Source organism: Scatophagus argus, chromosome 4 (assembly GCF_020382885.2).
Source record: "Scatophagus argus isolate fScaArg1 chromosome 4, fScaArg1.pri, whole genome shotgun sequence".
Classification (NCBI taxonomy): domain Eukaryota; kingdom Metazoa; phylum Chordata; class Actinopteri; family Scatophagidae; genus Scatophagus; species Scatophagus argus.
Genome location: NC_058496.1, coordinates 23,894,769 through 23,922,648, shown reverse-complemented (window position 1 = coordinate 23,922,648; position 27,880 = coordinate 23,894,769). Strand labels below are relative to the sequence as shown.

The 27,880-nt window shown below is 40.7% G+C and overlaps 2 protein-coding genes across 3 annotated transcripts in view; both read left to right on the top strand.

Annotated features, from left to right (window-relative positions):
• The window catches only part of rasgef1ba (RasGEF domain family, member 1Ba), a 110,739-nt gene extending 93,326 nt beyond the window's left edge, over positions 1 to 17,413 (top strand). For both annotated transcript variants that reach the window (XM_046385912.1, XM_046385913.1), the window contains 10 exons: positions 1,143 to 1,358; positions 2,178 to 2,252; positions 3,190 to 3,285; positions 3,589 to 3,691; positions 6,481 to 6,560; positions 8,434 to 8,529; positions 11,712 to 11,807; positions 12,403 to 12,526; positions 13,689 to 13,761; positions 15,794 to 17,413. In XM_046385912.1, coding sequence (XP_046241868.1) covers positions 1,143 to 1,358; positions 2,178 to 2,252; positions 3,190 to 3,285; positions 3,589 to 3,691; positions 6,481 to 6,560; positions 8,434 to 8,529; positions 11,712 to 11,807; positions 12,403 to 12,526; positions 13,689 to 13,761; positions 15,794 to 15,818 — 984 coding nt within the window. In that variant the 3' untranslated portion in view covers positions 15,819 to 17,413. The remainder of the gene's footprint in view (positions 1 to 1,142; positions 1,359 to 2,177; positions 2,253 to 3,189; positions 3,286 to 3,588; positions 3,692 to 6,480; positions 6,561 to 8,433; positions 8,530 to 11,711; positions 11,808 to 12,402; positions 12,527 to 13,688; positions 13,762 to 15,793) is intronic.
• Positions 17,414 to 20,993: 3,580 nt separating this feature from the next.
• prkg2 (protein kinase cGMP-dependent 2) overlaps positions 20,994 to 27,880 on the top strand; it is a 28,209-nt gene continuing 21,322 nt past the window's right edge. The window contains exons 1-3 of the mRNA XM_046385909.1: positions 20,994 to 21,209; positions 22,042 to 22,573; positions 26,490 to 26,656. Coding sequence (XP_046241865.1) covers positions 22,050 to 22,573; positions 26,490 to 26,656 — 691 coding nt within the window. The 5' untranslated portion in view covers positions 20,994 to 21,209; positions 22,042 to 22,049. The remainder of the gene's footprint in view (positions 21,210 to 22,041; positions 22,574 to 26,489; positions 26,657 to 27,880) is intronic.

Genomic DNA, 27,880 nt, shown 5'->3' with positions numbered 1-27,880 from the left:
GTACTGGGCTCTACATTCATTATAAGGCTAGCAGTGTGTCTTCCCACCCTGTTGAACTGGAGTCCTGTTTGGAGAACCCAGATTCTGGAGGCTGAGTTGGCAGAAAGCTCAAGGAGGGATGTGGTCGTGAGAAAAGAGGCCTTGTCACCCCAAATTTCCTTGGGCAGCTCATGCTTGTGGTATGGAAAGAGGCCACATACAGGATCCTCTGTGTTTATACAATAACATACAGTCTCCAGATACACAAAATCAAATACACATATTCTCTTACGCAACTTCTGTATTAAACTGTGTCAGTGAGGGGACAATTATCTAAGCATGGTCTGTTTTGAGTCCAGGGGAATGTTCAAAGCAGGACAGCCTCTGAGGCCTGGGTGTCATGAGTCTCCGTCCTCTGCCCCTGTTGAGCTGCGAGGCCTTAATGAGCCCGGCAGGAAGAGGCTTGCGTAACATTGTGAGTGACCCTCACAGTGCGTGACCAAAAGGATCCTTCGCGGCAAAAAAAACGGAAAAAACCTACTTGAGACTTCACATTTTGAGGGTCGTTCTGTGGTTCAGGCTGAGGGCTGGCATCACTTTGCAGTCAGTTCTGCTGACATGTAGTCAACATGTGTGTTGTAAATTCCACTCTGCCACAGAGGAGTGGTTGGGTCTAACCTAAAACATCTATAGCTGAGCTAAACAAAGTGGCTGTACACATTCATCTGGATATCGCACTCTGCTCTCTTGTTCTTGTAATCGCTGTCATAGTGTTTGTTGCGCTCTCAGTCACGAAACCTACTGAAAAAATAATGTAACCGTGTCTAACAGCAGTGTTTCTGTCATGTTTCCAACCTGTACAAAACTGAAGAACAGGAAAACAAAGCATTGGCTCATGGTAAAGAGTTGGGGGTTGTCTAAGGTTCCTTAGTAGTCCAAAGAGAGTTTGTCAGAGGAGCCTTCATATGCTGAAGCTTTTTGTAAATATCATCAATCCTTCCTGAAGTCATTCATTAAAGATTATGTTGGAGGTTGCTGAAGGTTATGTTTTCATTGCTGAATAAAATAAAACTGTTTTTAAGCTCCTAAACAATGAGTTTTGCCTAACCGATTGCCTTCTTTCATTTCTCCATTGCTCTGTCCTCCTCTCATCCATCTTACAGGTTTACAGGAAGGCAGTGGGCCAGATGAGCCAGGGTCTGATCAGAAGGTTGACTGTGCTCAGCCAGTATGAGGAGGCACTGGTCAAGATCAACGCCACGGCGGCAGAGCGATTGACGGCTCTTAAGGCAAAGCCCCAGGCGTCCATTCAGAGAGACATGCTGTCCATCTGCAACGACCCATTTACTGTCGCCCAACAGCTCACACACATAGAACTGGTGAGGGCAATCCAGACGTTGTAGTTACGTATTTTGTTTTCCAGTTAGATCATTATTATTCCCTTTTTGTCAAGGACAGTGCAAAGTGATCTACAGAACGCTTTAATTGAGCCAGGCTTGGCTCAACTGTCTCATTCATCTTAGAAATCAGTTCAGTCGTTAAGTCATATCAATCATTTCTTGTTACATGTCAACCACATTAAGATGTAAATGTTATTCACCAGAGAACAATCAGATATCCTGCCAGTGACTCACATGAGCCAAAGAGAGTAAGACCAAATCGATATGGAGAGGAGAACATGTGAGAGAGGGGAGAACAGACACGTATGATGGATTAGAAATCAGTGTGGTGGTCGAGGCGAACCGAACACCACAGCTCACACATCCGACCTGCCACAGCATTGACTTTAAACAGAGGTGTTTGACCTCGGCTTTACATTCAATACATGTCAGGTTGTTATTGAAAAACAAATCATTCAATCTGAAAAAAAGAGAGGCTGATCAAAGCTTTGTTTCAGTTTTCAAAAGGTATTCAATGTGAATATTTTTAAGTTCATTTTTAGTTAGTTTGCAGTAACAAAAAATTAATTCAAACTACAGAAATTTGGACAAAAGATAAGATACAGTAAAGGCTTTTGGAAACTAATTTTTTCACTTATGACTCATCACCCAGAATTACTTGTGCTTCATTCATTAATGATTCTGCAAATGCACATGCTGATATTGAAGATGGTGCATACTCATGTAGAACATACATCAGCTTCCACCAAACTAAAGGCTGACACAGGGAGTCGATCTTCCCTTTTGCTTTCTTCTCAGGAGCGACTGAGTTACATTGGACCTGAAGAATTTGTCCAGGCTTTCGTCCAGAAAGACCCTCTGGACAACGATAAGGTAACGTCTACATTCCTTTTTATGATTAACTCTCCAGATAAGAGAAGCATATACAGTGACCATGCTGTTTTTTGGCTTTAATCCTATGTACAGACATGAGTAGTCTCTGTGTGGCATTGGGTTATACAGCCTAGTTTCTCCTCCAGACGGATGTCAAGTTTACACAACACAGAGACTGGCTGCTGCACAGGTCAGAGTGAGGGCAGGTGATTTCTAGACTGTACCAAATAATCCCTCACAGAATCTCACACACACATACAGAAACATACTCTCAGACACACCTCACAGACAATTTCCTCAAATCATCCCAGTGTCTGAATGGGATGGGCATGCATGCACCTCATCTCCTAGCAACCACTGCTGCCAAGGGTTTGTTTTGGGAAGGTTTGTGTGAGTGTGAGATTGAGAGTGTGTGTGTGTCTGGTGCTGGGTCTCTTGTCTGGCGTTTGGTTGCTAGGCAACAGCCCCTTTTTTGGATGCGAGGTTATGTGAGGGTTAAGGCTGCCTTTGTGCCTCGGGCTAGCCTGCCTCGTACCCCCAACGAGCCACTTTGAAAAGACGTGAATAACTCTGTGTGTGTTTGTGTGAGAGTGTGTGTTTGCATGTTAAAATGCGATGGCGGGAAATACTACATGGGGGTAAGTGGCGTAAGGCCAAAGGAATGTGTGGAATTAGATCAAGAGGAATCCACACAAAGGACCAGCATGGATGATGTGAATAACACTGGCTACTATTGTAATTAAAGAAGCAAAGTGAAGTTGAGCGTGATACAGCGGTCCGCTTAGCCAGGAGTGTATTATTATGCTCAATAATGCACTGACTGAGGGAAGGAAAAACAGCAAATATCTGTTTTATTTTTCTAGTTCAACAATATTTTTTGCTTTGCAATTAGCATAAATGCTAATTGGATTGGATTGGATTTTTTTTTTTTTTGCAGAGTTGCTTCAGTGATCGCAAAAAGGCCAGCAATCTGGAAGCTTATGTTGAATGGTTCAACAGGCTCAGTTATCTGGTGGCTACAGAAATCTGCATGGTGAGTAATGAACATGAGGCCAAGATTGCTCTCCAATAAAAGGAAAGGTGACAAATCAGAAAATGCTTTATTTGTCTGATAACAAAGAAAGTCTAAAACTTGCTGTTGAGCCACCTCCAAGATCATTCTTGTTAACAAAAATCTGTCATACTTCACCCAAAAAGACCCCAAATGTTCCATAAAGTACAAGAAAAGTTTTGTTCTTTCTGCATAGTACTGATAAAACACTGATAAAAGACTTAAACCAGACGGTGCAGACAGTCCCGAGGGATTTTTTTTTAATGTTCTCTATTTTGTTAACAGCCTGTGAAAAAGAAGCACCGAGCTCGAGTCATCGAGTTCTTCATCGACGTGGCACGGGAATGCTTCAACATCGGCAACTTCAACTCCCTCATGGCCATCATATGTGAGTTGGTGTTCTTTTTCCTTCTCTCTAAGATAACATTTGAAAGGATTCCTTCCAGGACTTTTAGTTTTTGTAGGAAAAAGCAATCGCAGAAAGTCTCAGTTTCTCATGAACTCAAAATGTTTAAGTCTTCTAAAATGTCACTGATTCATAAGTAAATGGTTTAAGATAATATTCAACAGCCTCGAAATGATTTGCACCCGTGGATGACCTTTTCATTTGGACTTCACACTTTTTCCAGTCTGTCTTCCTGCACACAGCTTTATCTTTTGGTAATAAATAAATTGAATCAGCGTAACAAATGCAATTTGTTGTTCAGTGAGAATTTCGTGCTGGGATGTAATCTCCCCTCACAACAGTAACCTCTTGTGACTTTTCCCAGTTCATTTTCAACTTGTGTAATTTACTTCAGTCTAATGATACCAGTGAGACTTGGCAGCAGAGGGAATGAAGCAGAAGTGCAGCACAAGTCTTTCTCTTGGATGTCTGGTGTTAACATTTGACTGCTTGTATATGCAGAAACACACACTCATACAGCAGCTGCAGTGTATCATAGGTATTGCTGAAACCCTGATTCCTTAAACCATACAAATAAGTGCACCTTAATGCACTCTCTGTTTTGCTTGTTATCAGAAATGCTGTCATAGGAGACACCTATCAGTCCAACCAGTTGTGGAAGAACACAGAGTTTACACTCTTCTCTCCCTACATTACCTGAATTGTGAGAGAAAATAAACTTATTTTTGATTTTGACCCACAGACTAAACCCTAAGTGACCAAAAGATTGCTGCCTCTGCTGAGCCCAATCTAGTTCCATTATTCCTGAGTTTAGTTGGATAACCATCGACAGTGGTGCTCCACTGCTTAGACAAGTAGACTTGTGGCCGGGAGGTTTCTGGTCCAGGAAAGTCCAGGAAAACTAAAAAGAAGTTCTTCCCCCTTAGCCACTTAACCCCAGACTTCGCCAGTGGAGTTGCCCAGCAGCACGTTAGACTGTAGTCGTTCTGAGCATTTTCCAGGAGTGAATATAGTCTTTAAAAGATTACATTAGTCAAAGCAGAACTACCCAGTTTATATAAACAAACATAACCACACAGACAGTTTATACATTCCGCTGGAGATTCAGCCATTGGTGCTCCACAGACCCTAGAGATGTGGCAGTGTAAAGAGGAGAGGGCATCTGGTCATCCTCACAGGCCTGAGTGGTGGGGTGTCCAGAGTAGAGAGGGCGGGGGGCAGCTGGAAGAGGACACAGGACAAACCATCCAGGCAGATGGTCTGTACTGACCGGAGAGAGCATGCACACAAGGGGGGGGGGGGTGTTGAGCAGAGCGGAGTGAGAGGACATTGGAGTGCCAGCTGTTCTCTGTCTTTCTTCCCTGAGAGAGAGGGAGAGGGAACGCCACAGGCAAATCCCTTCTCCACCAGCCTCGTCTCCAGGGAACCACCAAGCTTAGACAGTGTTACTGAAGTAATTAAAGGGTCAGTTCAGCCCAAATTACAAAAAACACATTTTCTAATTGACATTTAAGCTGTATCTAGCTGGGCAGATTGTTCTAATTTTTTCTTTTTTTCTTTTTCTCCTGTTCTAAAATCAAATCTGAACCAACTGAGAGCCAAGGACAGTAAGAAATGATTGAAAAATAGAAAAGATGATTCCTCACTTCAGGACTGTGTCACCAAAACAGTTTGTAACACAGACTGCAAATGGTGGCAGCATCAGGTTTGGTAAATTTGAGCTAAATTTGCATCAGCACAGACCCTGTGGAGAGAGATTAGTGACTAAAAGGTAGGTGAGAGAAAATGATCTGATGCTGGAAATTGCAACTCAGCATGTTGCACATTTGCATATTAAATTGGACCCAAAATTCATAGTTCACACCTTCACTCCCTGTGTTAAAAAAACACTCTTTTTTTCAATGTGCAATTATTTATGACACCCTACATGATAAGACTTAATATTGATCCAGGCCTAAATTAGAGAGAATGTAATTTGGACTGTGTTCTGACCATATCTTTACCATACCATTAGAAGTAGTGGAATGACCCTTTAAAGATGAAAACTACTTGCTCTGCCAGTGTCTATTTTGCTCCTGCAACCTTGTGTCAGAGCTGAAAAGGAGAGGACAATATATTAATGTTCTTCCAAAGGAGAGTGTGTGTCCCAGTGGAGCCACGGCCAACACCTGGCCTCACGCACAGATACGCATGCTGGTGTTTTTGTGAGTGGATGGAAGTGTTTTTTATGCGAGACATGTTCTGACACATGCTGTCACATGCTGCGATGGTCAGATTTTCATTCATTTTGGCCCCGCGACGCTGAAGTCATGTTAAACCGTCTCCTGGGAAGTGGAGTGAGTTCAGGAAGAAAATGAGGTTCAGGCAGGTTAGAGTTTTATATTTCTGTCCGTGCAGTTTTTTTTGTTTACTTAAGGGTTGTCGTGCTGCTCTGACGGTGACCCTGGGTGGGTGCCTGAACCTGCATCAGGCGCACACGCACACACAAACAGAGGATTACCATATGGGAAGCAGAGCTCTGGGAGGGGAAACGAGGCATGCGTTAACTCCATTGTTCCTGCAGTTTTTTTCCTCGCTGCATCAGAAGAGACAACAGCAGAAAGAAAGAAAAGGATCGGGGGGTGGAGGGGCGGGTGACTGTTGTGGGAAGAGGGTGGGGGGGTGTCTGTCTGGCTGGGAAGCAGTCATGTGTTAATGCAGTCACCTCTGGGCGTTTTCTTGAATGTGTAGTATTTCTCTCTCATTATCTTCTTCTCGTTTCCATCTTGCAGCTGGGATGAACATGAGTCCAGTATCTCGGCTCAAGAAGACCTGGAGTAAAGTGAAAACAGCCAAGTTTGACATCTTGGAAGTAAGTTTGAAAAAATGAAAAGGTGGAGTCACATGTGGTTGTGAAACTTAGCAAGTGTAAAAGCAGTGTTTTGCTCTGCCTCACTTACAACACTCGAGATGAAAAATTTGATTCTTAAATATTAAGGGTGGAAGGGGGGGACTTCAGTCAGTGAATTGTTGGGCCAAGTGTAATGGCAACGACAGAAAACAAAGTGGTGCTAAACCAGCTGCTGCTGAGTGGGAAAGCAAATACTCACACAAGTGGAGTACACCATTGGAATCAATGTTTCCCCTTCTTTAGGACAGCATATTCGAACATATAAAACACTGATATTGTGGATGAAATTTCTACTAATAAAAAATTTAAAAAATTGGGTTATACTGATGTGTTGTATTTTACAGGAAATATGAGAAACAGCTTTAGTTCCAGCCCAAAAAAGCACTGCTTACTCCCAGTTTTATGTTTGCTTGTAAAAAATCACATTATAGCAGTCTTAAGTTGGTGTCTAACCCCAACCCTCATATGTAATGAAAAAGTCCAAAAAAGCTTTTTACTACCACCATCCTCTAAGCCTAAAGTGAAGGGGGAAAAAATTAGAAACATCCGTTCATTTGTAAAGTTTTAGATTTAAATTCCTGCCGTAAAACACATACTTCTTGCACAAAATATCATTTTTTTTTCTGCAAATTTAGTAGTTAAAAAACTACAAGTGAACAAAACCAAATAGCAGTAATCTAAAGAGACTTGTTCAAGTCCAGAATAAGACATCTAAAATGGCAACAAGCAAGCAAATGTTACACCCAGCGTGTTGGAGTGATGAATCCACAGGGATGAGGGCAGGTGGAGGGAGAAGGAGTCCAGCAGGCAGGAAACCCCAGATGTTGATGTGTAACAGGGGTACAAATCAAACACATCCCACCCCTCCTCCCTCCCTGTGGTGCCTGAGGAAACTCCAGATACTGCAGGGAAGACACTCTTTGAGCACATCAGGCCTTCATTTGGCCCTTTGAAAGAGGAGATCTGAGGTGGAGACGAGTCAGGCTGGGACCCTCTGTGGGATGTGAAATGTTTCAGTTCTTTAGATTCCCTTCATGTCTCACTGGAGTTCGTCTCCATCTTTCTCTTTGTCGTCCTTGCTGTCAGTCACACACCTCCTCTGCTTTTGATGGTTTCCTTTTACCCTCCTGCTCTGTCCCTGTGAGCCTTATTTGAGGTGAATCCCGAGCTGTCTGGATGGAGAGTCATTATTTGGTGTGGGAAGCTAATGTGCTCCCCAGTTTGTTCGAGGTCACAGACTTGACAACATCATCTATCTGCTGATCCCCCATCACATGACATTACAGGCTTATTTCACAACACGGGCAGTTTGAGTTACTAAACTGTGGTGTCAGTTTGTGTACAGGATGGAGGTGTTTAATTTGAGGAAATAACGAATTTTCTTCTTTTTTTCTTTCGCTACAGTTTCAAATCATAATTGATTCAGATACATTTTCAGAGGCCAACCGCCAAAGTATACATTTTACAGTAGCCTGAAACAGGAAAGACCATCATGTTGTAGAAAATAAATCCAGTAAATATTTGTCATTTTTGATCAAAAAAATAACTTTTTACAATAAGGAAATGAAAATGTATCAGTCAAAGTTATTTGTCTGTCAGTTAATAGACTGGCTAATTGAGTGTTTTTAAAATGTAGAATTTAAAACATCACCATCATAACCACCACGATCTGTATCGTTTTCCTTTCATTGAATTATGACAGGAACTGGTACATTCATTATGATTAGGTATATCTAGTTAATTGTTTAGCTGCTCTTCTCATTTGTGTTTGTTTGTGAGCTTTGGATTCAGGGATCATGTTGTGCTCAAGCAGACACTCGTTTTCTCTCTGCAGCACCAGATGGATCCTTCCAGCAATTTCTATAACTACAGAACAGCGCTGAGAGGAGCCACACAGAGGTCGATCACCGCCAACAGCAGCCGAGAGAAGGTGAGGCCTCAGCACAGCAGCACACATGTATGATAAAGTGCTTAGTGATGGGGCTGTGCCTCATTTCAGAGTATGTCTTCATAGAAGATGATCTCTTCTTAATCTCAAATATAGTTCTACAGCTTCAGTTGGTTTGCTGGTAGTTCATCTCCTGTCTGAGTGCTCTGTGCCGGGCAGGACTGAGGAGTGCAAATTAAATTTACATGCTGCTATCCAAAGTGCAGCTTGTTATGTAAAGGTTGAAATTTTTCTGAGTCATCCAGTGGTCAGTATATACATATAAACCCCACAGGTTTGAACATCTGCACTCCAGATGTTTGTTTACATTATATACATTTGGCTGAAATTAACATCCACAGCCACTTACACCGAATAATCTGGTGCCTTGCCAAAGACCGCGTGACTGCTGCCGAACCAAAAGTGACATCTTACTTTCAGAGTAAACACTGTGACCACTGGAACGCCCTGGACATAAGTGTTGGTGGCACATGTGGCAGCAGTGCAGCCTTTGAGCTGATTACAGTTACGTAAAAAGTTGAGATGGTTATCACACTCCATTACAACATCGAACTTGAAGGGAGAGGAAGGCAAGGCATGAAAAACAAAGCCATAGCGCTGTTTCTCGTTGTGCCTTGTTATCGTCTGGGAGCTACGTTCCCATCGTGTTTACAGCATTAGCAGCAGCCACTTGGACGAGGCACAAAGGTTGCATAACAGTGCAGCCTGGAGGGAACACAGAGGTCGAGTTATAAGTGGGTCAAGATTATGAGGAGGGTCTTGGCTTCCTGCTCATCAAACATGTTGCCTTCTCCTCAGTGAGGAGGCAGTAAAAGAAAACACGGTTGCCTGCCAGATCACATAGTGTTCTCTGCTGCTCCTTGAGTTGCCCGCCCTGACCAAATATGAACCAGCACAGGGCTCGTGGGCTGCCAGACGTTAGTGGTTAGTTTCTCCACATACATCACATTTTGAATAACGTGTGTTTTTTCGTGGAGAGAGAGTGTACTGATGATATGTATCAGACTCCCTGAGGTTTGTGAGGGATGTTTTTTTTAGAGCTCAAAAATGCAAACATACTCGGACAAGAGGTCGGGGTCATGAAACGGAAAGTTCCCAGGAAGTCTGGTATGTTCTTGCCCTTGTGTCCACTCCTTATAGGGAGGGGTGGTGGGTTGTTTATGAGCTCCTCCAGGCATCCACAGTGCTGTTGACCTTGTCAGAGAATTAACAAAGCCAGCATTTATGCTTTAGTTCAATCTATTGTTTTGTCCTTTACTGGGAGAGAACTGATGAACTGATCTGACAGCTGTCGCTGTGTGGATTCATTTGCTTTAAGTAACATTTAACAAAATGCCAAACACTTGATCTAAGGCAGGCATGGTGCATCACGTGTTTGATTATGCAGCAACAGCTCACAAAGATATTCTACAAAGAAGGAATGTAGAAGTTTCATTTCAATTGTCATTTTAATCAAAGTGCTGCTAACTAGGATGATGAATTGAGGATCTCAGAAGGAGGAGCTCTCTAAATGTCACTTGTGTGGCACTCGCTAAAACCTGCAAGATTATGATCATCAAAGATAAATCTAAGAAAAGGAACTAAAAAATTATTAGGAATACAAATATAATTATTGAGAATTAGGACCTCAGCCAGTAAATATATTCATTGATTAATCAAGTCAACTTTATTTATCTTTATCTTATCTTAATCTTGGTTAGTTTTGTTGAAAAATGCTCATCACAAGGTCACCAGAGCCAACCACACAGTCCCAAAGATATTCAGTTTACTGTGATATGAAGTGGTAAAAAAACAAAAAAAGTAGAAAATCCTTGCATTTGAGAGGCTGGAACCAGTGATTATTTTTTATTTATTGCATTTTGCATAATTGACCAAAATTGATGCTCAACAAACAGACATACTAATGAACACAATTCAACAGTTTTTAAAAGAGACATTCTCTTTAGGCGATCTAATTTTGTCACAAATCCAGACCTGGCGCCCTTCTGGCTCCAGAGCCTCAATGTGTCCAGCTGTGAAAACAACTTCCTCTCTGCTCCTGTTGGACACTTTTCCTCTAAAGGTACAACATGTGTGCATACAGGACAACAGTCCTCACATCATGCATGCCCTCGTAAACACCCGGCCCCTCCAGACCTCTCAGACTGGGCTGTGCAGGCTGTCTGACTTTACTGACACCAAGTTAATTGGATGTCAGCTGTGACCAAATTGTGTAGCATGGTGTTTTCACACAAACACACTTACAGCGCAAGTCAGCCAAGAACAGAGTGAAAGAGAAACACATGAGATGGATTCACTGGTTTGTCAAAACAACTTTTTTGTTGTAAGAATTAATAAAGAAAGGTTGTGTGCACTTTATTAAAGTGCAGCCTCTGACACATTCAGAATGACTTTGGCTAAATACTACACTGAGCATTTAATAAATTGCTCAGTCTGCTGCTTTCCTTGTGATGTTTCATCTTTTAAAAGCTCCACCATCATGAAAGTTTAATAATCTTGGGTGGGGATGTGTTGGGACTGTCAGGAAAGAATTTTTTATTTATTTTTTTTGTGGGTCACTGTGCCAGTTTGCAGCAGTCTCTCGCACCAGAGGTGGTGTTTATTTATCAGTTGTAGCAACTGATAAAAGTCAGATTTAACCAGGCTGATTGTGTGACAGAGAAGACAGAAAATTCCACCGGTGTCAAATGTGCTTCTTATCCGTGTCGTGCTTCTTACTCACCTTGCTTTTCATCAACATTTGTTAGTGCCCAGACACACAGTGACCTGAATCAGTGTTTAATGGTAGATATGAATAATTTACGGTGCTTTAAAGGGGAATTCTCCTCTGGAAATTCATCTCTGGTTTCGTTTCTCCATTTTTGGTCAGAGAAATATATCCTGGGTATTTGTTTAGGTTATTAAATGTTATATTAATTAATGCTGCTACAGGTCTGTAAGAAGGGAAAATGAGTGGGCTTCTTTTGATGAAATTGTGTTTACGAGCAGAAAAGAAGAGACTGTTTTTCCCAGGAAATGAACATTATGAAATCCTCTTTGTCTATTGTAATCCTTTTCCTTTTACTCGATGTTTATAAAGACCACACACCTGTGAGTCATGTGGAAATCCCCCTGTGCATCTTCTCAGTGAAATCAAATCCCTTTCTCTTTCTGTTGTCTTGCAGATTGTCATCCCTTTCTTCAGCCTGCTCATAAAAGACATCTACTTCCTCAACGAGGGATGTGCCAACAGGCTGCAGAACGGGCACATCAACTTTGAGGTAAACTGAATTTTAAATTCCCCAGAGGGAGTTTCCCCCGGCAGCAGATTATACCAGATTTTCCCTTTTTTACCCACAGCTGACGTCTCTGTGTCAGAAACCTTTACTACACATGGCAACGGATTTGGTGCATTTCATTTCTACTTCCCTAAAAAGTGTTACGGAATACAGAAGTCAGATTTGAGTGTGTAAAGTTGTGCTGTGTTTCCATGGAGCAAACACACTGACCAGAGTTTCATAAGTATTTCCACTGATCTGTGGTCAGTTACGCTGAATCAGACACTATTTTAAGGACATTTTCTATCCTGAGAAACTCAGCTGATGACTTTTTTCTGACCTGCCCTGTTATGACTGTACAAAACATTTGAACACATTAGCTCTTCAGAGCAGCTGCTGTGATCACACTGTAATATGTCACAGGGCTGTCCAGTAGCGCTGCTCAAAGTTATGTAGTTTATAGTTGAAAACTGTTGCCATCTGGCTGGTTATTTGAAGCATGGAGTAACGACTTAATAGTACTATACTATGGAGCATTAAAACATGTTGATTACTTCTGAATATGAACTTGTATTGTCTATTTTTGGTTTTATTTCAGAAATTCTGGGAACTTGCCAAACAAGTGAGTGAGTTCATGACCTGGAAGAAAGTAGAGTGTCCGTTTGAGAAGGATCGCAAGATTCTGCAGTACCTGCTGACTGCTCCAGCTTTCACTGAAGATGGTGTGTTTATCATTTAATTAATTATGATCACAATCCAAGACTATTAAAACGTAAATCGGCTTTGTTCAGTTAGTTGTTCAGATTGTATTCTAAATACCATAAAGACACCAGTGTAGCGATTAGTTTATCTTCTCAGGAAGACTCACGCAGTTAGCGTGAATCTCTGCAAAGTTTTAAGGTATCCCTGTTGGCACCAATGAAGTGCACTAATTCACATGTTGCATTTTGTTTGAAATGTGACGTGACAAGTTGGACAGAGTTGGCAAAGTCTTTTTTCCCATGCTTCCAGTCTGTATGATTAGCTTGACCAATAGGCAGATGGCGATAGCTTCATGTTTGCTTGGCAAGAAAGCAAATAATCATTTTTCCCAAAAAAGTTGAAGTGTTCCTTTAAGGCTAAAGCTTCAGTGATAGATATGAAATGAGAGATGAAATACAAAACTACAACACTTGGATTTCTTGTCAGTTGAATGGTTCAAGTCAAATTGGGTTGCACTTTTTCAGCCTGCATGTCAGACATCTTTTGCAGTAGCCTGAATCATCAATTACAACAAAAGCAACACAGACTCCGTAACAAAGAAACCAGCTTTTGCTTTATACAAAATTAGAATGAACATAGCTGATTACTGTCAGGAGGTGTGTACTGAAACAGGGCTTTGGATATCAATAAATAGGAAACACAGTGATGTTCTCTGTTTGATTCTCCTTGATTTAATATAGTGGACCACAGACAACAGAATGACTACTCAGCCTCAAACCCCAACACACCTTGTTATCACCTGTCATACGTGAGCAGTGCTGATAGGTTCGCTCTCCTTTAATCCCCATCAAAGTCATGTGTCAGTGGCTCTGGCTCTTATCATGGTCTTATCAGAGAGAGACCAGCAGGTCTGTGAAATCCTCCTGACACTGAAGCGAACCAGCCAAACTGACCACTCGGCTCTTCTGCAGCCAACACTGTCATCCATTGGTGACGGTGAACATCGTCCTGTCAACCAATTGCATATGGACATAGAATCATAGTGTGTAAAGGGAAGCAGGCTGAAAAAGAAACTTTTAAAACAACTAAAGTAAATATTACAGGAGCTTAAGATAAATTAAGGATCAGAGCCATTTGGACTAATTAGATTTACTTTACCAATGTTTCTTTTCCTCATTGCAGCGTTGTATCTGGCGTCATATGAGAGCGAAGGCCCTGAGAACAACATGGAGAAGGACAGATGGAAGTCTCTGAGGTGTGTATGAGCCCCCCCGTCTCCCTCTTCGCAAACAAACACACACTCACCCTCAGGGGTTTGGAGTCTTTCAATCATGGCTGTCACCCCACATCCCCTCCTGCCTCCCCGCTGGCCAGGCAGACCCAGAGGGATGTAGGTCACACGCTGATGCTGACCCACACGCTATTCAATAAATGCATTAAGCACACACAACACACACACACAGGTGCTCATCATTCTTCTTTGTCACACCATCACTTCTGTAGACACCGACAAAGGACATCAGTCATTTTCACACAGTTACATCCGTGGATGCACACACACACACACACACCCTATAATACCCCCATATCACACAGCACTGTGGATGAGTGTATGTGAGAAGATGGATGAGAGGGAATAGTCTTTGTTCAGTCGGCTCTAAGTCATTGAAGAAAGCCCCAGAGAGCTGACAGGGAGATATTTCCTCTTGGTTCAGCATCACATGCTCATGTTTAATTGACACAAACGGAGTCGGAGGACATTTAGTTTTTCCACAGTGACAAAACGGATCGTCCAGCAGTCATGAGATTTTTATGGTGCATCACTTCCATGAAAGGTTCTTAATTCGATGGAAAAAAGCATATTTTTAAAGCTAATGCAAATGCAAACAGCAAGCATGTGAAGAACTGGGTGACATGAAATGATACGTTTGCGATTAATGATTTTATTTGGATAGAATAGAAGAAGTAGTTGAGCTGGCTAGCAGTAGCTGTTATTACTGAACGAACCACAAAGTTGCCACCTGCTGAAACTTGTATATATTATATTATACTGTATATGTTGAAAATCCAGCAGAAAAGGAGTCATTTGGTGATGGATAGCAAAATACTTTCATGTCAGAAAAGTCTGTCATCGAAACTGCCTCTAACTGTTTTAAACTCAGTCCACTTTCCCTACAGTTTTACTTACAGAACAGATTTTCTACACATTTTTTAGAAAGACATAATTATTAAAAATAAGGTAAAAAGAACCACAAAACATGAAACATGGAAACTAGAATGTGGAACTTAAGCCAGTATTCATAGACAGTGATTCAAAGCTGATAGTCTTACTGCAGGTTGCCAAAAACTGACCCCACACACACCCAACCACCCACATGCAAACGTATGAATCATATCTGCTGGCGGGGGTCAGAGGTGATAGCAGGTTTTGGGCCCAGAGCCCTGTGAGTGTTGGGATAAACCCAGCCAGGGTGAATCCATTCTGGTGTGTGTGTGTGTGTGTGTGTGTGTGTGTGTGTGGTCACGTTTCCTGATCGCCTGCCAACCTGCTCTGCATCCCGCTGAGCTTTGCCTCCGCTGCGACACGATCTGTCACTTTATTCTGGCTGAGCTGTGTCAGCAGAACGTGCTGCTCAACTCTGTAGGCAGTTTCTCTACACACAGATATCACCCCCAGAAATCCACTGAATACAGACTGCTGCTGCCACTCACATTCTCCTTTTTAAAATCACAGTTTATAAGTGTAACACTTCAACCAAATGTAAATTTTTAACATAATGACTAGAGACAACTCGTAATTCTAAAGGCAACTTACTAAATTTGAAGTTTCAAATTCAATTTCAAAAGCACTTTTAAGGAAAAAGCTCCATAAAACATGTTGATGGTGACATACATTAAACAAACAGTACATTGTCGAGTACATTGTTTACCAGGTTTGTCAGCTTTTGAGCTGCCATTTGCAATATTAAATTAACAAATGGTTTGATACCAAACATACATTCTTTTTTAGTTTTTGCAGCACAAATTTTAGAGTTTTGTAATCTGAACACTATCCACTGAAAGATTTTATTTGAATTAGTGACCATGAATTTTCAAATTTGCTCAACTCTTGCTCAACTCTTTTTATTATTTTCAAATATTTTTGCAATCACGAATAAATGCAGATTCATATTAGAAAAATTCAAAAAATTACATGGAGTTTGGTGCATCCATGGAGGAAGTATGCGCTCTGTTAGTCTGAGGCTTATCTTGTGATGTTAATAGGTGTTTCTTGCTTGTCTCCACAGATCCACTCTGCTAAGCAGGGTCTGAAACTTCTGACCTGAAGAAACTAGAACGATGACAAACCTGACAAGCGAGCTGTGCCCTGTAGATGCCGCTGTTGTCCAAACAAAGTATCCCTGTGTTGGAGGGGAAACGACAATCTCTACTTTGGCTGGCGAAGATCTCTTGCGTTCCCACCAGCTTCAGATTTCTATTGAGCTCTGCTTCCCCCTCTTGCTCTTTGTGCTGTATATTTCAGGACAGCTGTTTTTTCAACTGTTTGTATGACTTTGTAGTCCTTTTTTTTTAAAAAAAAGAAAAGAAAAAGAAAAGAAATGCAGCAAACCCTGATTAACCTTCTGTGAACTGTGAACTTCAAGTTGTTGGGGCTGTTTGTTCCCCCCTGCCACTTTTCAAAAAGTTGTTTTTTTTCCCACTGAAGCTACAGAGTTAGCTGCTGGTTGGCTAACTCTGTAGAAAAGCTACTCTCGCTGGTTCCATAAGCCAACATTCTTTATATGAGGAACTCAACTTTCCCGCAACACTGTTACCATTAATCTAGCCATTATTTGTAGTTTTGTCTTGCCTCTCCCCTTTTGTACAATACATGAGTACTTCATGTTTCTGAGGGTTTTGTTAATTATGTAAAGAAAAAAATGCACTGGCTGCAATTTTAAGATCCAACAGAATGTCTGTTTGTGTTGTATAAAGTTTTGTGATTCTCTTCAGCAGGAAGCAACACTGCCTTTTCGTTTATCTTTGAGACACTCGAGACCTGGGTACGCCTTGCACAAATTAAGGTGTCAGTGAGATTTAACCAAAGCGTTTCTCATGTGGTTGAACAGTATCTGAAGCCCCTTCCACCCTACACCTCTCAGACATAGAAACTGGGCTTAAAGATGCTGTTAGGTGCTCTGACGGCATTTCATGTGAAGCATAGTGAGGCCTTTGGCAGTGAGCTTAAACGGTAGGTGTGATGATAGTGTGTTTCCTGTTGTTCCTGATAATCAGTGTTAAAATAGCCCTCTGCTGCTGAGATAAGCTCTGCTATGGGCTACTATTCATACTTTCTCCTTTTGTTCCTGCCCTAATGTAAAACATGAGTGTGGTTGTGCTGCCCCCTGGTGGCTCAGTTAGAAAAGTGATTGGATTTTGTGTGGTTGAATTACTGAGTTCTGTTTAAATTTTACATGTATTAAGTAATATCCTTTTGTTCTTATTTTTCATATTATTAAAAAGTTTCCTTCATGTTTTATTTATAAATCTGTTTGTGTAGCCCCGTTATGTCCTTAAGCCAATATGTACTATTATTTTATTGTTATTTAATTTTGTACTAGGTACATAACATGCTTAAGTAGTCATCAGACTTAAATATTTTTTTTATATAAGTTTGTATGAGACACTTATATTCCAAAGGTACTTGCTCAGACTATGAAGTTAAATATTTTTGACTGATGTGTGCTTTGCCTTGGTTGCTCCTCCCTCAACACTGAGTGCTGTTGTGCTTTGTTGTGTACATACTGTATTTCATTTTTCCTCCTTGTGTTCATTTGTATTTGGACTGTTAAAATGGAATAGAGGAACTGTTTATAAATGAATTAGTAGTGTTTAAAAGAGAGTTAATAAAATAATGTTTCAAAATATAGAGTGACTGATTTTAAGTAAATTTGCGTAAACTGGCTTTGAAGTTGTCACATATGTTATTTGTATAGGGTTGTTGATGTTGCTTTTCTTTATATTAATTTTGCATTAATTAGGGCAGCAGGGGCGTGGGACAGAGGGAGGGAGGGAGCCACAACCTAAAGAAAAACTAAAGAAAAGAAAAGGCTTAATGAGCAATGATGAAACATTGCTGTCCAGGAGAAAACTCTGGAATGAAAGCTAAAAATATTCAGTCATTTTATTTTGAACGGCTTTGTCACTCAAAAATTCAAATGCATATCTTTTCTGACTCATGTCAACGTTACATGTCAACAAATACTGAAGTTATCTCAGCAATAATTCAGCAGTTGCAGCACTTGGAACATGAAAAATGATTTCAAGCTTTAAAAACACTTCTTCTCTTTGACATTTGTTGCAGCTCCAGCTGTCCCAATTGAAACGCCATTCATGTCAAATCACGCAAGACTGCTAACGTTATTGTTTAACACAGTGTGGACTGTGAAACTGTCTAAATTCCCAGTGATCCTGCAATTCTCTACATATTGCTTATATTTAGAAAGTGGAGACTTCCTCTCAGTTGGGATTTTTGCTGCAAATTGGACCAGCTGAGAATAAAATCAAGGTTTAAAAACGCAGCAGCAATCAGCATATATGCCCTTAATATGATGATTGCCCAAGCGTGTGCAACAAGACCAGTCAGGTGTGCTGGAATTTAGGTGTTCGCAATTCTCTTTTCTAGTTGCTTTTAATTGAGCCTTTTCTGGTATTCAAGGCTTGATGAAACAAGACTTAAAATACAGAATCAGAAAAATGAGCTCCATAAATAATATAACATGCACCTTGAGTCCAGTCAGATAACATTTACCACTAAATGACTTCCATTGTTGATCTGCTCCCCCTAAAGATCTCCTATCCCAGTTTTGTCATAAAACATATCACATCAGGAACAGACCGCATGGAAATTAAAAATACATATTTGGCTCCACCAAGTGAACAAATAAGGTTAGTACAAACTGACAGGGTTTGCTGCTGAATTACACTTTTGACACTCACTACATCTTGAGGTGAAGTGAGATGATACAATGATGCAAGATACATCACATTTGAAACACATATGAAAAGGTAATAATACCACATATTGTAAATATGTCTATTGGTTTAAACAGTGATACAACTGTATATCACTAAAATGATTAACAAAGTTATCCAAAACTGATCAAATACAATACAGTACACAATCATGCTGTGGTGTTCTAACTGTACAATCAACATATTAGACCACAGTACGCAAATATATCACATTTGGCATAATACACATTGTGTTTTACAGTTATATGGACATAAAATCCACAAAATGACAACGATACATTGGGATATATGCATTGTGATGCATCATCATCATCATCATTTCCACGATCCTGAAGACTATTGGTCAAAGTACATCCTCATGTGACACATGAAAGAAGCAGCCAACAAACATCCTGCTCGATCATGACATTTAAGAACTCTCAAATTGAGTCCTGGCAATCCAGATATGTTTTTATACTATAAGATAACACACTGCAATGTAGTTAACATTGAGAAAACACTAGATCATAACAACTTTAAAGACACCCACAAATGTGTCAGTGAAAAATGTGACACTTTGTGATCTTGACCAAATACAAAAACTGTAGCTACAACATAGTGCCACATGTCCTCATGGTTGCTGGTGACACACTACCCTGCTGCCCTCCTCATTAAAATCTTACCATAAAAAAAGACTGAGTGGACTGATGTTGGGTCTAGATGTCATCTTGCAACATTTATGCAAATGTCCTATCAGCTAGTCAGTACTGTAAGATACTGTAGATCCAGAGGGAACACATGTAAACATCAGGAGAAAATGCTAACTACAAAGAGAAAGTCAGCTGGCAGGTTTAACCCCTGACCTTCTGGATGTGGGTTGGCAGGGTCAGAAACTGAGCCACCGAGCAGCCCAGACAGTCGATTCTTCCAACCTAACGATGGATTCTGCCCTACTGAAGCTCCATGGAGGCATGGATTACAGAGTCAGCTAAATGCCTTCAGTGCAAACATGTTCATTCATTCAAAATATGTCCTCAGATCGTCTGCCAGTCTCTCAGATTCCTCTCAGGCTCAGGTTGGGAGTCAGTGACCTGGATTCTTTTGCTGTGGTCTGAGTACTGTTGATGAATCAGCTTTGGCTACCTGCCATTATTGTTCTGTGCCTGCCAATAAAATGTCCTGCAGGCCAGTCTGCTCAGGCTGGCGTCACAGACAAACACACTGAGAAAACCAATTAATCATCTCTGGATGTGAAAGCCTGTAGCTTTGAGTATAGACTTTAGCTTGTCAAAAAAAACATAAAATGCATAATATGACCACTTTGAGACCAGGAAAATTTCGATCAGTTAAAGGACATATTGAGCATTGCAGATTTTTAACCACCTTGTACAATCTCTCTGATATCTTTCACTGAATCTCTTTTCTTTTTTGAGCAAACAGACTCTGAACCACAAACACAACTCCAAATAGCCGTTAATGTTGCTCTGTGTCTGCTGTATATACCCCTGTTTAATTTATGATAGGTCTGATGTTGTTCAATTTCTTCCACTGCCCCCAAGTGGCCAAAAATATTTAATGCAGATTTAAAGTGAGCCTGCAAACATTTTGAGAAACAGCAACAACAATGACCGCATGTTCATTTCAGGATAATGTTATAGGCTAAAACAGACTGCAGTAACAGCATAAGTGCAGGTGAAGTCAGTGAACAGAGTCAGTAATGTCAGTTACAGAGCAATGTCGACACAGAAGCTATTTATTCAATAAATTAGCCAACATTGCTTGCTACTGGTCACATCAGACCAAAAAAAGCATTTATTTAGATACTTCTTTTGACAAACTAATAAACTCCCAGCCTGAGGCATGATTCATAGCCAAGTGAGGCTGTTTACGCCATCTCAAACATCACCTTTTCGCTACAACAACCTACATGTTTGAATGTGTGAACAGATATGATTTTTGCTAGCAGGACTCTTTATTAATAACTGCTCCTGCTGGGCAAAAGAGCTTCCATGCCTGCTTCTTCTGCATGCAACAGTCTGCAGTATAACATAGCTCACTGCTGCAGAAATGTGTTGGAAATCGTATCAGACCCATGCACACATGTCATGTCACCCATCATCTTGCATCTTTATTGACATTTTAATGCAACGCTTGTCCCATTGTATGTATGTAATGTCAGCTGTGTTTTGTTTTAAAACAAAAGTCATATTTATGTCATTTTTTATGGCTTTTGACAGCTCTTAGATTAATTTATTCTGCTTTTCCCAGTTAAATAAAGGTTTACAACAATCAAAACAACAACAATAATAACAATGGTAATATGGTATGGTAATAATAAATCAAAAAAATGGAATTTCAAATGATGGTCAACACGTTATAAATGTATCCAGATCAGTAGCTTAAAATGCACTTATTTTAGCCTCGATTACAATCGTCTTGAGCTGGCTTTAGTCTGATACATAAACGTATAATCCTTCTCATCAAAAAGCGGGTATACGTCACTCACACCTCGCCTGCCAATCATCCTGCTTGTAGCGCACGCGAGAGCGCGCACAGCCGAGAAGGAAAGAGAGCGCGAGAGAGGCAGGGAAGGAGGAGAGGATGCGACCGGGGTTGTAGATAGACTGTTTCTCTACTGATGCTCGAATGTGCAAACACGTCATTTCTTCTTTCAAATCATCTTCCAGGAGGCTCTGAAAACTTAATCAGGTGAGTACCGAGATTTACTCCTCACTAAACACGTGTTTGTCCATCAGTCACATCTCTGGAGAAGAATGACGAGGCAGCGCAGGTGCACGATCCTCTTATAGGAGATGTTTTAAACCTGCGAACTTCAATTACCGTTTAATTATTCTAACTTAAAAAGAGCTAGGAGATATTCTGACATCTGTTGCTGAAATCTTTAATGTGGCACAGAACTGAAGTTTTTACAACAAGGAAAAAAATAAGGAAATATATGGTACTTTATGAGTAATTTAGATGAACAATAAAGCTTGAAAACAGTCTGAAGTGACATCCACTCACTGTAGGCCATCAGAGCAGGAATGTCATGAATGAAGTCTACTGTATGTGTGAGTGGGCGACAGGCCCGAACAACAAAAACCGGATTGTTCTCAGACATTTTCCCCTCATACACACTCTTACTATGTAGAAAGAAACGTGCTTTAAAGTTCAATTTGAGTGAAATTTTATCATTAAGTTGTTATCGTGTTTTCATTTTGACACGTTTTTGTAAGCTTGCTGAGCAACACTTCCTTCACTGCTAGCAGATAGGGAGTGACTGCTGATGTAATGTAATACTTCCTGCCTTCTAAATAATAAATGGAGAGGGCACATTCATTGACCATAAATACTGATTTGCTCTCGCTCCGTCTTTCTCCAGTTTTCTCTCCTCACAGTGTCAGCTCTATTGTCTGAAACCTCACTCCCGGCTTCCTCGAACAGACCTTTTCGTGCTAAATGTCACTGTACTGTTGGAAAAGCTCGCTTCTCTTTGATGACTTCAGCAAATATTGACTTTGAATCTCTCCTGTGTCCTCAGGTGATAAGATGGGGAATGGTTCGATGAAATCAAAGCGCTACAAACACACAGATGGTTCTGCTGCTGCCTCCAACAGCCGAGGCCACAAAGATAATGGTGGCGGGTTCAAAAATTCGTCCCTGGAGTCCCTGAGGGCCCGAGTGGACGAGCTGGAGCGAGAGGGCAAGAGGAGGGATGAGGAGCTTTGTGCCAAAGATCACCAGATCAAAAGTCTCCAGGAGCAGCTGGCCAAACAGACCCGAGCTCTGGCTGAGCTGAGCGAGGAGCTGCAGAATAAGTGCATCCAGCTCAACAAGCTGCAGGATGTGATGAAGAGCCAGAGCGGAGCCCCGGCCGGTCTGGCATCGAGGCCCCCTTCCATCAAAACGAGCGGCAAGAGCAGCCCCAACCTCAGTGTCCGCATCAAGGAAACCCTCAATAGAAGGAAGGGCGCCAAAGCTGGGGTGTCAGCAGAACCCACATCCAGGACCTACGACTCCAGCAGCCTGCCAAAGTTCTCCTTTGAGAAGGCCCGGGTAGCAAAAGATGCAAGGTGAGAAGTTTGTTCCCAGGGAGGTGGTGAGAAAATGAAGGCAGACAGAAGGAAGTTAAAGGCTCATGAGACCCTCAGGCTCAGTCCATTTCAGCCTAGTGCAAGAGAGCAACACAAGGAAATTTTATTGATTTCAGTGTGAAGACATGAAAAGTAAAAGCACAATGCTTGCTATATAATTAGCTTTATGTCCAGAAAGAATCTATTCCTTCATAAGGTCTTTATTTAAATAATTCACTGCCTCAAAAAAGCGACATATAATTAATGGCCAAATCCAAAAGGAAAATCTTATTATGATAGTATACAGTAATATGTTTGACTCTATCCTGGTCATTTAGTGCAGGACTTCTGCTCTCATCAAACAGAAAATATCTTTAGCTTTATTTATGACTAATGTCAAAAATTTACACAATCAAATTTGCTGTCATTATTACCAAAAAATGTATTATCTTTCCAACAGGTATAAAATGTCTTTCCAGTAAACAGGAGCTCCACTCTTCCCATGAAAAACAGTTACCTTTCTCCCACCTGTTATCTCAGTGATTTACACTGACCGTCTGTGTCTGTATATCCCACCCTGACAGGAAGTATATCAAATTAAGGAAGTAAGCTGATCTCAAAATGCTGCCTAGCAGGGACATTAAGGCTTCCAGCCTCAAAAATGGACATTAAGGCTCATTTTGGTTGAAAAAAGATGCTTAATTGTAACAACCAATAGAAGGAAAGAATAGAAGGAAACATTTCAAAGTATCAGATCACTGTGCCCCAGAAAAACTGAGACGTTAATAAATATTAAGATTGTGTAGGCTATGAATAAGCTGCCCAGTGGCTGTGAGCAGGCACAGAAATGCTGAACTACTGTGTGGTGGCTAGTCTAAAAAACACTCTCTAGTGTAAATTTTGACAGTCTTGTCTTCATTTCAGTTTTTCTTGTTAATTTTGCATTTTATAGAAAAATGTCATGAAAAAGATGACGATAAAGTTGTTTTGTATATCTGTTATATATGGCGATTTTTGATTGCTTGAATTGATGTAATTAAAAAGAACTGCAGATATTTTTTTGATGAAAGGAAGATATAGTGGAAAGTTGAAAAGCTAGAGAACACTCTAAAACCCTGACACAATCAAGGACATTGGACAATATATTTTGAGGCACACTGTACTTGATACCACTTCATACCTGTCCATTTCCAGTTGTCAGGCAACCGAATGCTATTCCAGGAAGTTACTGTTAATGACCGAGAAATAGTCCGCCACAGAAGCCCACCATGAAAGAGTGAACTGTAATTTTTACACTTTAATTTTTGTGTGGATAAAATAAATTACACATAAGATGCTAATTGGAAAGCTTAAGAAGTGATGATAATTTGTTACTGCTGGACAGTCGGGCTAATTGTTTCCCCCTTTCTGGTTTTTGAGCTAAGCTAAGCCAACTCTCTACTGGCTAAATCTTCTCATTTAATACTCTGCCAGAATGCAGAAAAGCTTCTTTTCCAAAATATGAAGAAGAAGAAGAAGAATCAGCTTTATTGACAGTATATATATTTTTACATACACACACTGAATTCGTCTTCTGCATTTGACCCATCCTTAGTTGAACACACACATGCAACACCCAGCAAATTACATGCATTGAAACACACACAGGAGCAGTGGGCAGCATCAAGCGCCTGGGGTGCAAATTGGGGGTTAAGTGCCTTGCTCTTGCCCTGGTGGGGGAATCGAACCGGTGACCCTCCAATCACAAGCCGCTTCTCCAACCTATAGGCCACGGCTGCCAAAAAGCTCAATGTAAATTCTTCTTATCTAGATGCCCTTCTATTAAGTGTTTAAAAACATGCAACATGGAGTTAGCTAGCTGGAGTCAAATATTTTCAGACCCTTTGCAAGCTTGTGGAGCTTTCAAGTGTTAGCATGTGACCTCAGGGGGAAACTTCTGTCATGTTACCACAAGCAGCCATATGTTGTATGTCCAGAGGTCTGAGCAAATCCAGGACAAAGACAACTGGACTTGCTGTTTGGGACTGAAAATATTTGAAGAGGTTTCAGTCCAAGAAGATTTACTACCTCTAAAAAAGCTCTCTTTGACTGTTTTTACAAGTCAAGTCAATTTTATTGATGCAGCCTCAAAAGGCTGTCTGACCTGTACAGCATATGTCTCCCTTTATCTTTGCACCCTCAGCCTAACAACAGAGCTGTCACAGACAAGGTTTGGAAATCTATGAGAAAAGGTGTGTGAAAAATATAGGCAGAAGGACACAAACATCATTGTTGCTCTTTAATTTACCTTTAACACTGCAGAGCAGTCAACACATGCTGCCCACATCTCTCCCAATACTCTCTCCTCTGATTGGGCATTTAGCCACTTTTGTTCTTTTACAGCTTAGATGAGTGTGAACACAATAAGCGCTGAGCTTCTTTGTCATGTTAACACTAGCTGGCAAAGAATGAGAGTCATATTTAACATTAGTTTTGGCTATATGACAAGGTGTAGACAGATCCATTACGATCGAATCCAAATGTGTGACCCTCCTGTCATTTACTGTGCACACAACAAGCTCAGCGAGACTAGAAACAACACAAAGGGTTATTTAATGAGAGCAGTAAGTCCTGTTACATTTTCCAACATGAAAGCCAAACTGCCTTTTGTCATAGTGAGTGTTCTTCATATTGTAGGGCATGAATACGGTGAATAAATGTGAACAGGCAGAGTGTCCCTCTCTCAACCTGATCCTCATGTTTAAAACATATGCTGCTAATAAGCCCAGCATGTATTATATAAACCAAACTAATGTAAATGAGGCAGGCTGGTACCCTCACGCAGATCGGCCCTTTGAAACACAATACTCACGTTCTGTGAATGACAGTGTAACATGTTGCAGACTTGGGCAGAGTAATGACACATCTAGGTGGGAGGAGGGGATGTGGGTTGAAAAACAAAAGAGTAGATGTCATCTGCTCTCATTTTATGAAGCCCAAAGTGAAAATTTATTACTCATGATAAGGTGGATAAACAGACCACCCACCACCTGCACCACTTGCCTCTCTGAGCAGCGACCGGGTCTCATGATCTATAGTTTGCATTCAACTGTGACTCTTAACTTTTTCGTTTTACAACTCCCCAAAGGAAGCAATGTCTTCTTCTTACGGCCCTTTGCTGCAGCTGTTAAAATGTACAAGGGTGAACTTTGACAGCTCATGATGATTTTATGTTTTCGCTGTTTCACTTGATTCATCGTCGGAATGAGCCCAGAGGCTGCAAATAGTCATCTTTTCGCAGGAGACAAAATATTTATCATACAGGCTAAAAATGTGGTGAGTAATGTGGACGTGGGTGTTCTGGTGGCTCAGTGGGCTCAGGAACGTACCACATAGCTGCAATCAATCAGTATCAAATGATCTTATACTAAAAAGTAAAACTGCAATGGTAACACACCGGACTAATACACTGAAGTTTACTGAAGTACCTGAGTAAACATAAGCATGTACCATGAGGAAAACAGTCTGGTACAAATTCTAAATCAAAGCAGTAATAAAAAAGGTCTGAAAAGAAAGAAGGAAAGAAATTGATAGAGAGGTAAGGAGGAAGGAAAGTAGTAAAAAATAGTAAAACAAATGAGAAAGAATCAAAGGAAGGAAGGAGAGGAAAATGGAAAAAGGCAAAGTCTGAAAGAAATAAATAAAAAGAAAGGAAAGGTTAAAGAACAGAATGCAAGTAGGAAAGATGAAAATAAAAGGTGCAAGAAGTAAAGAAAGCTTTATTTCCTTCTTCTGTTTCTCTCTTTTGTTTGTCTGTCCTCATTAATAAAAAAATATTATATTGTATGACCTTACAATAGCTAACATGTCCAGCAAAAGAACACTTATTTTCATGGCAGAAGTAACTTCCTCTGTTCCTGTGTTGTTCTGGGAACAGTGTAAAGAAGCTGCTGACAGACGCCCTGAACAAGAACCAGTACCTGAAGAGACTGGAGCTGCAGCAGATCAAAGACATGGTGGAGTGTATGTATGAGCGCACCTACCAGCAGGGAGAGTGCGTCATTAAACAGGGAGAGCCTGGGAACCATCTGTTTGTCCTGGCAGGTAGGTCCATTCCTGTTTGATCATCTTCTTAGTCTGGAAATAAATTAGGAAATGAGCTTTTTAAACAACACAACAGTGGTGCCAAGAGATGCTGCAATTTCAAATTTCAATCGAAATGTGTTTCAGTTCATTTATTTGGGAAAACATGGACGCCCGTCACAAACTGTACATACATTGTTTCAACAGCTGGTTTAACAGATAAACACATTTTAAAAGAGACGGGAGGAATAGGCTGGTATCACATGCTTGCAACAACCTTTATTAGCACACATCAACAGAACTGAAGCTGTTACCGCATGGGTGGGTGTGTGGAAATGTAAAGTGGAGAAGTGTTTGAAGGCACAAGTTGTTCAGTGGTATTAGTACATTGTCATAAATGGTCTCTCCAGAAGTATGATTTGTGTGTGTGAGTGTGTGTGTGTGTGTGTGTGTGTGTGTGTGTATGTTTTTTGGAAAATTTACAAACCCAAAGCTCATGTCCAGGTCACGTCCTGAGGTCATGAATTTAGTCTGCGATGGCATCTCTACACAGAGGTTGCATTACTGGTATTGTTGTTGTTGTTGTTTTTTGTTTGTTTGTTTGTTTTTTTGCATAGCCCATTTTTACAAGCAGTTTCAAAGGGCTTTACATAACATCATAGCAACATTCTCTGCCCTTCAACCCTCACATCGACTAAGGGAAAACCTTTAACATGGAAAAAAAAAGGGAGAAACCTCAGGGTGAGCAACAGAGGAGGGATCCCTCACCCAGGACAGGCAGACGTGCAATGGATGTTGTACAGGCAGGAAAGTGTGGTTGGAAAGCTTTGACCTTATGTAAATGATAAGCCAGACATCAACAGACAGCCTGAATTACTGAATTACTACTATTATTCATTTTTTTTGTATCACTTCTATATGATTGCACATTTAAAGCTGTGAATCAACCTGAGGATTTATTTTTTGTCTCTGATCCTTCCCAGTTTGTGTATTATCTTACATCTGACTAGATTTTAACTGACCATTTACTGAATTAAAATAGTGCAGACTGCATGGTTAGGGGGTCTGAAATTAAAAGAAAAGCTGCTGCTTCTAACATTGCAAGCTAACATTTTCCTGTATAGTAATACTATGGTATGTCCCAAACATCATTGGTAACTCTCTCAAAGTAACCACACAACTAAGTTTTTGTTTTTTAAATGTCCCAATGGCCTCTAAACAAAGTTTGGTCATCGACCAGTGTGG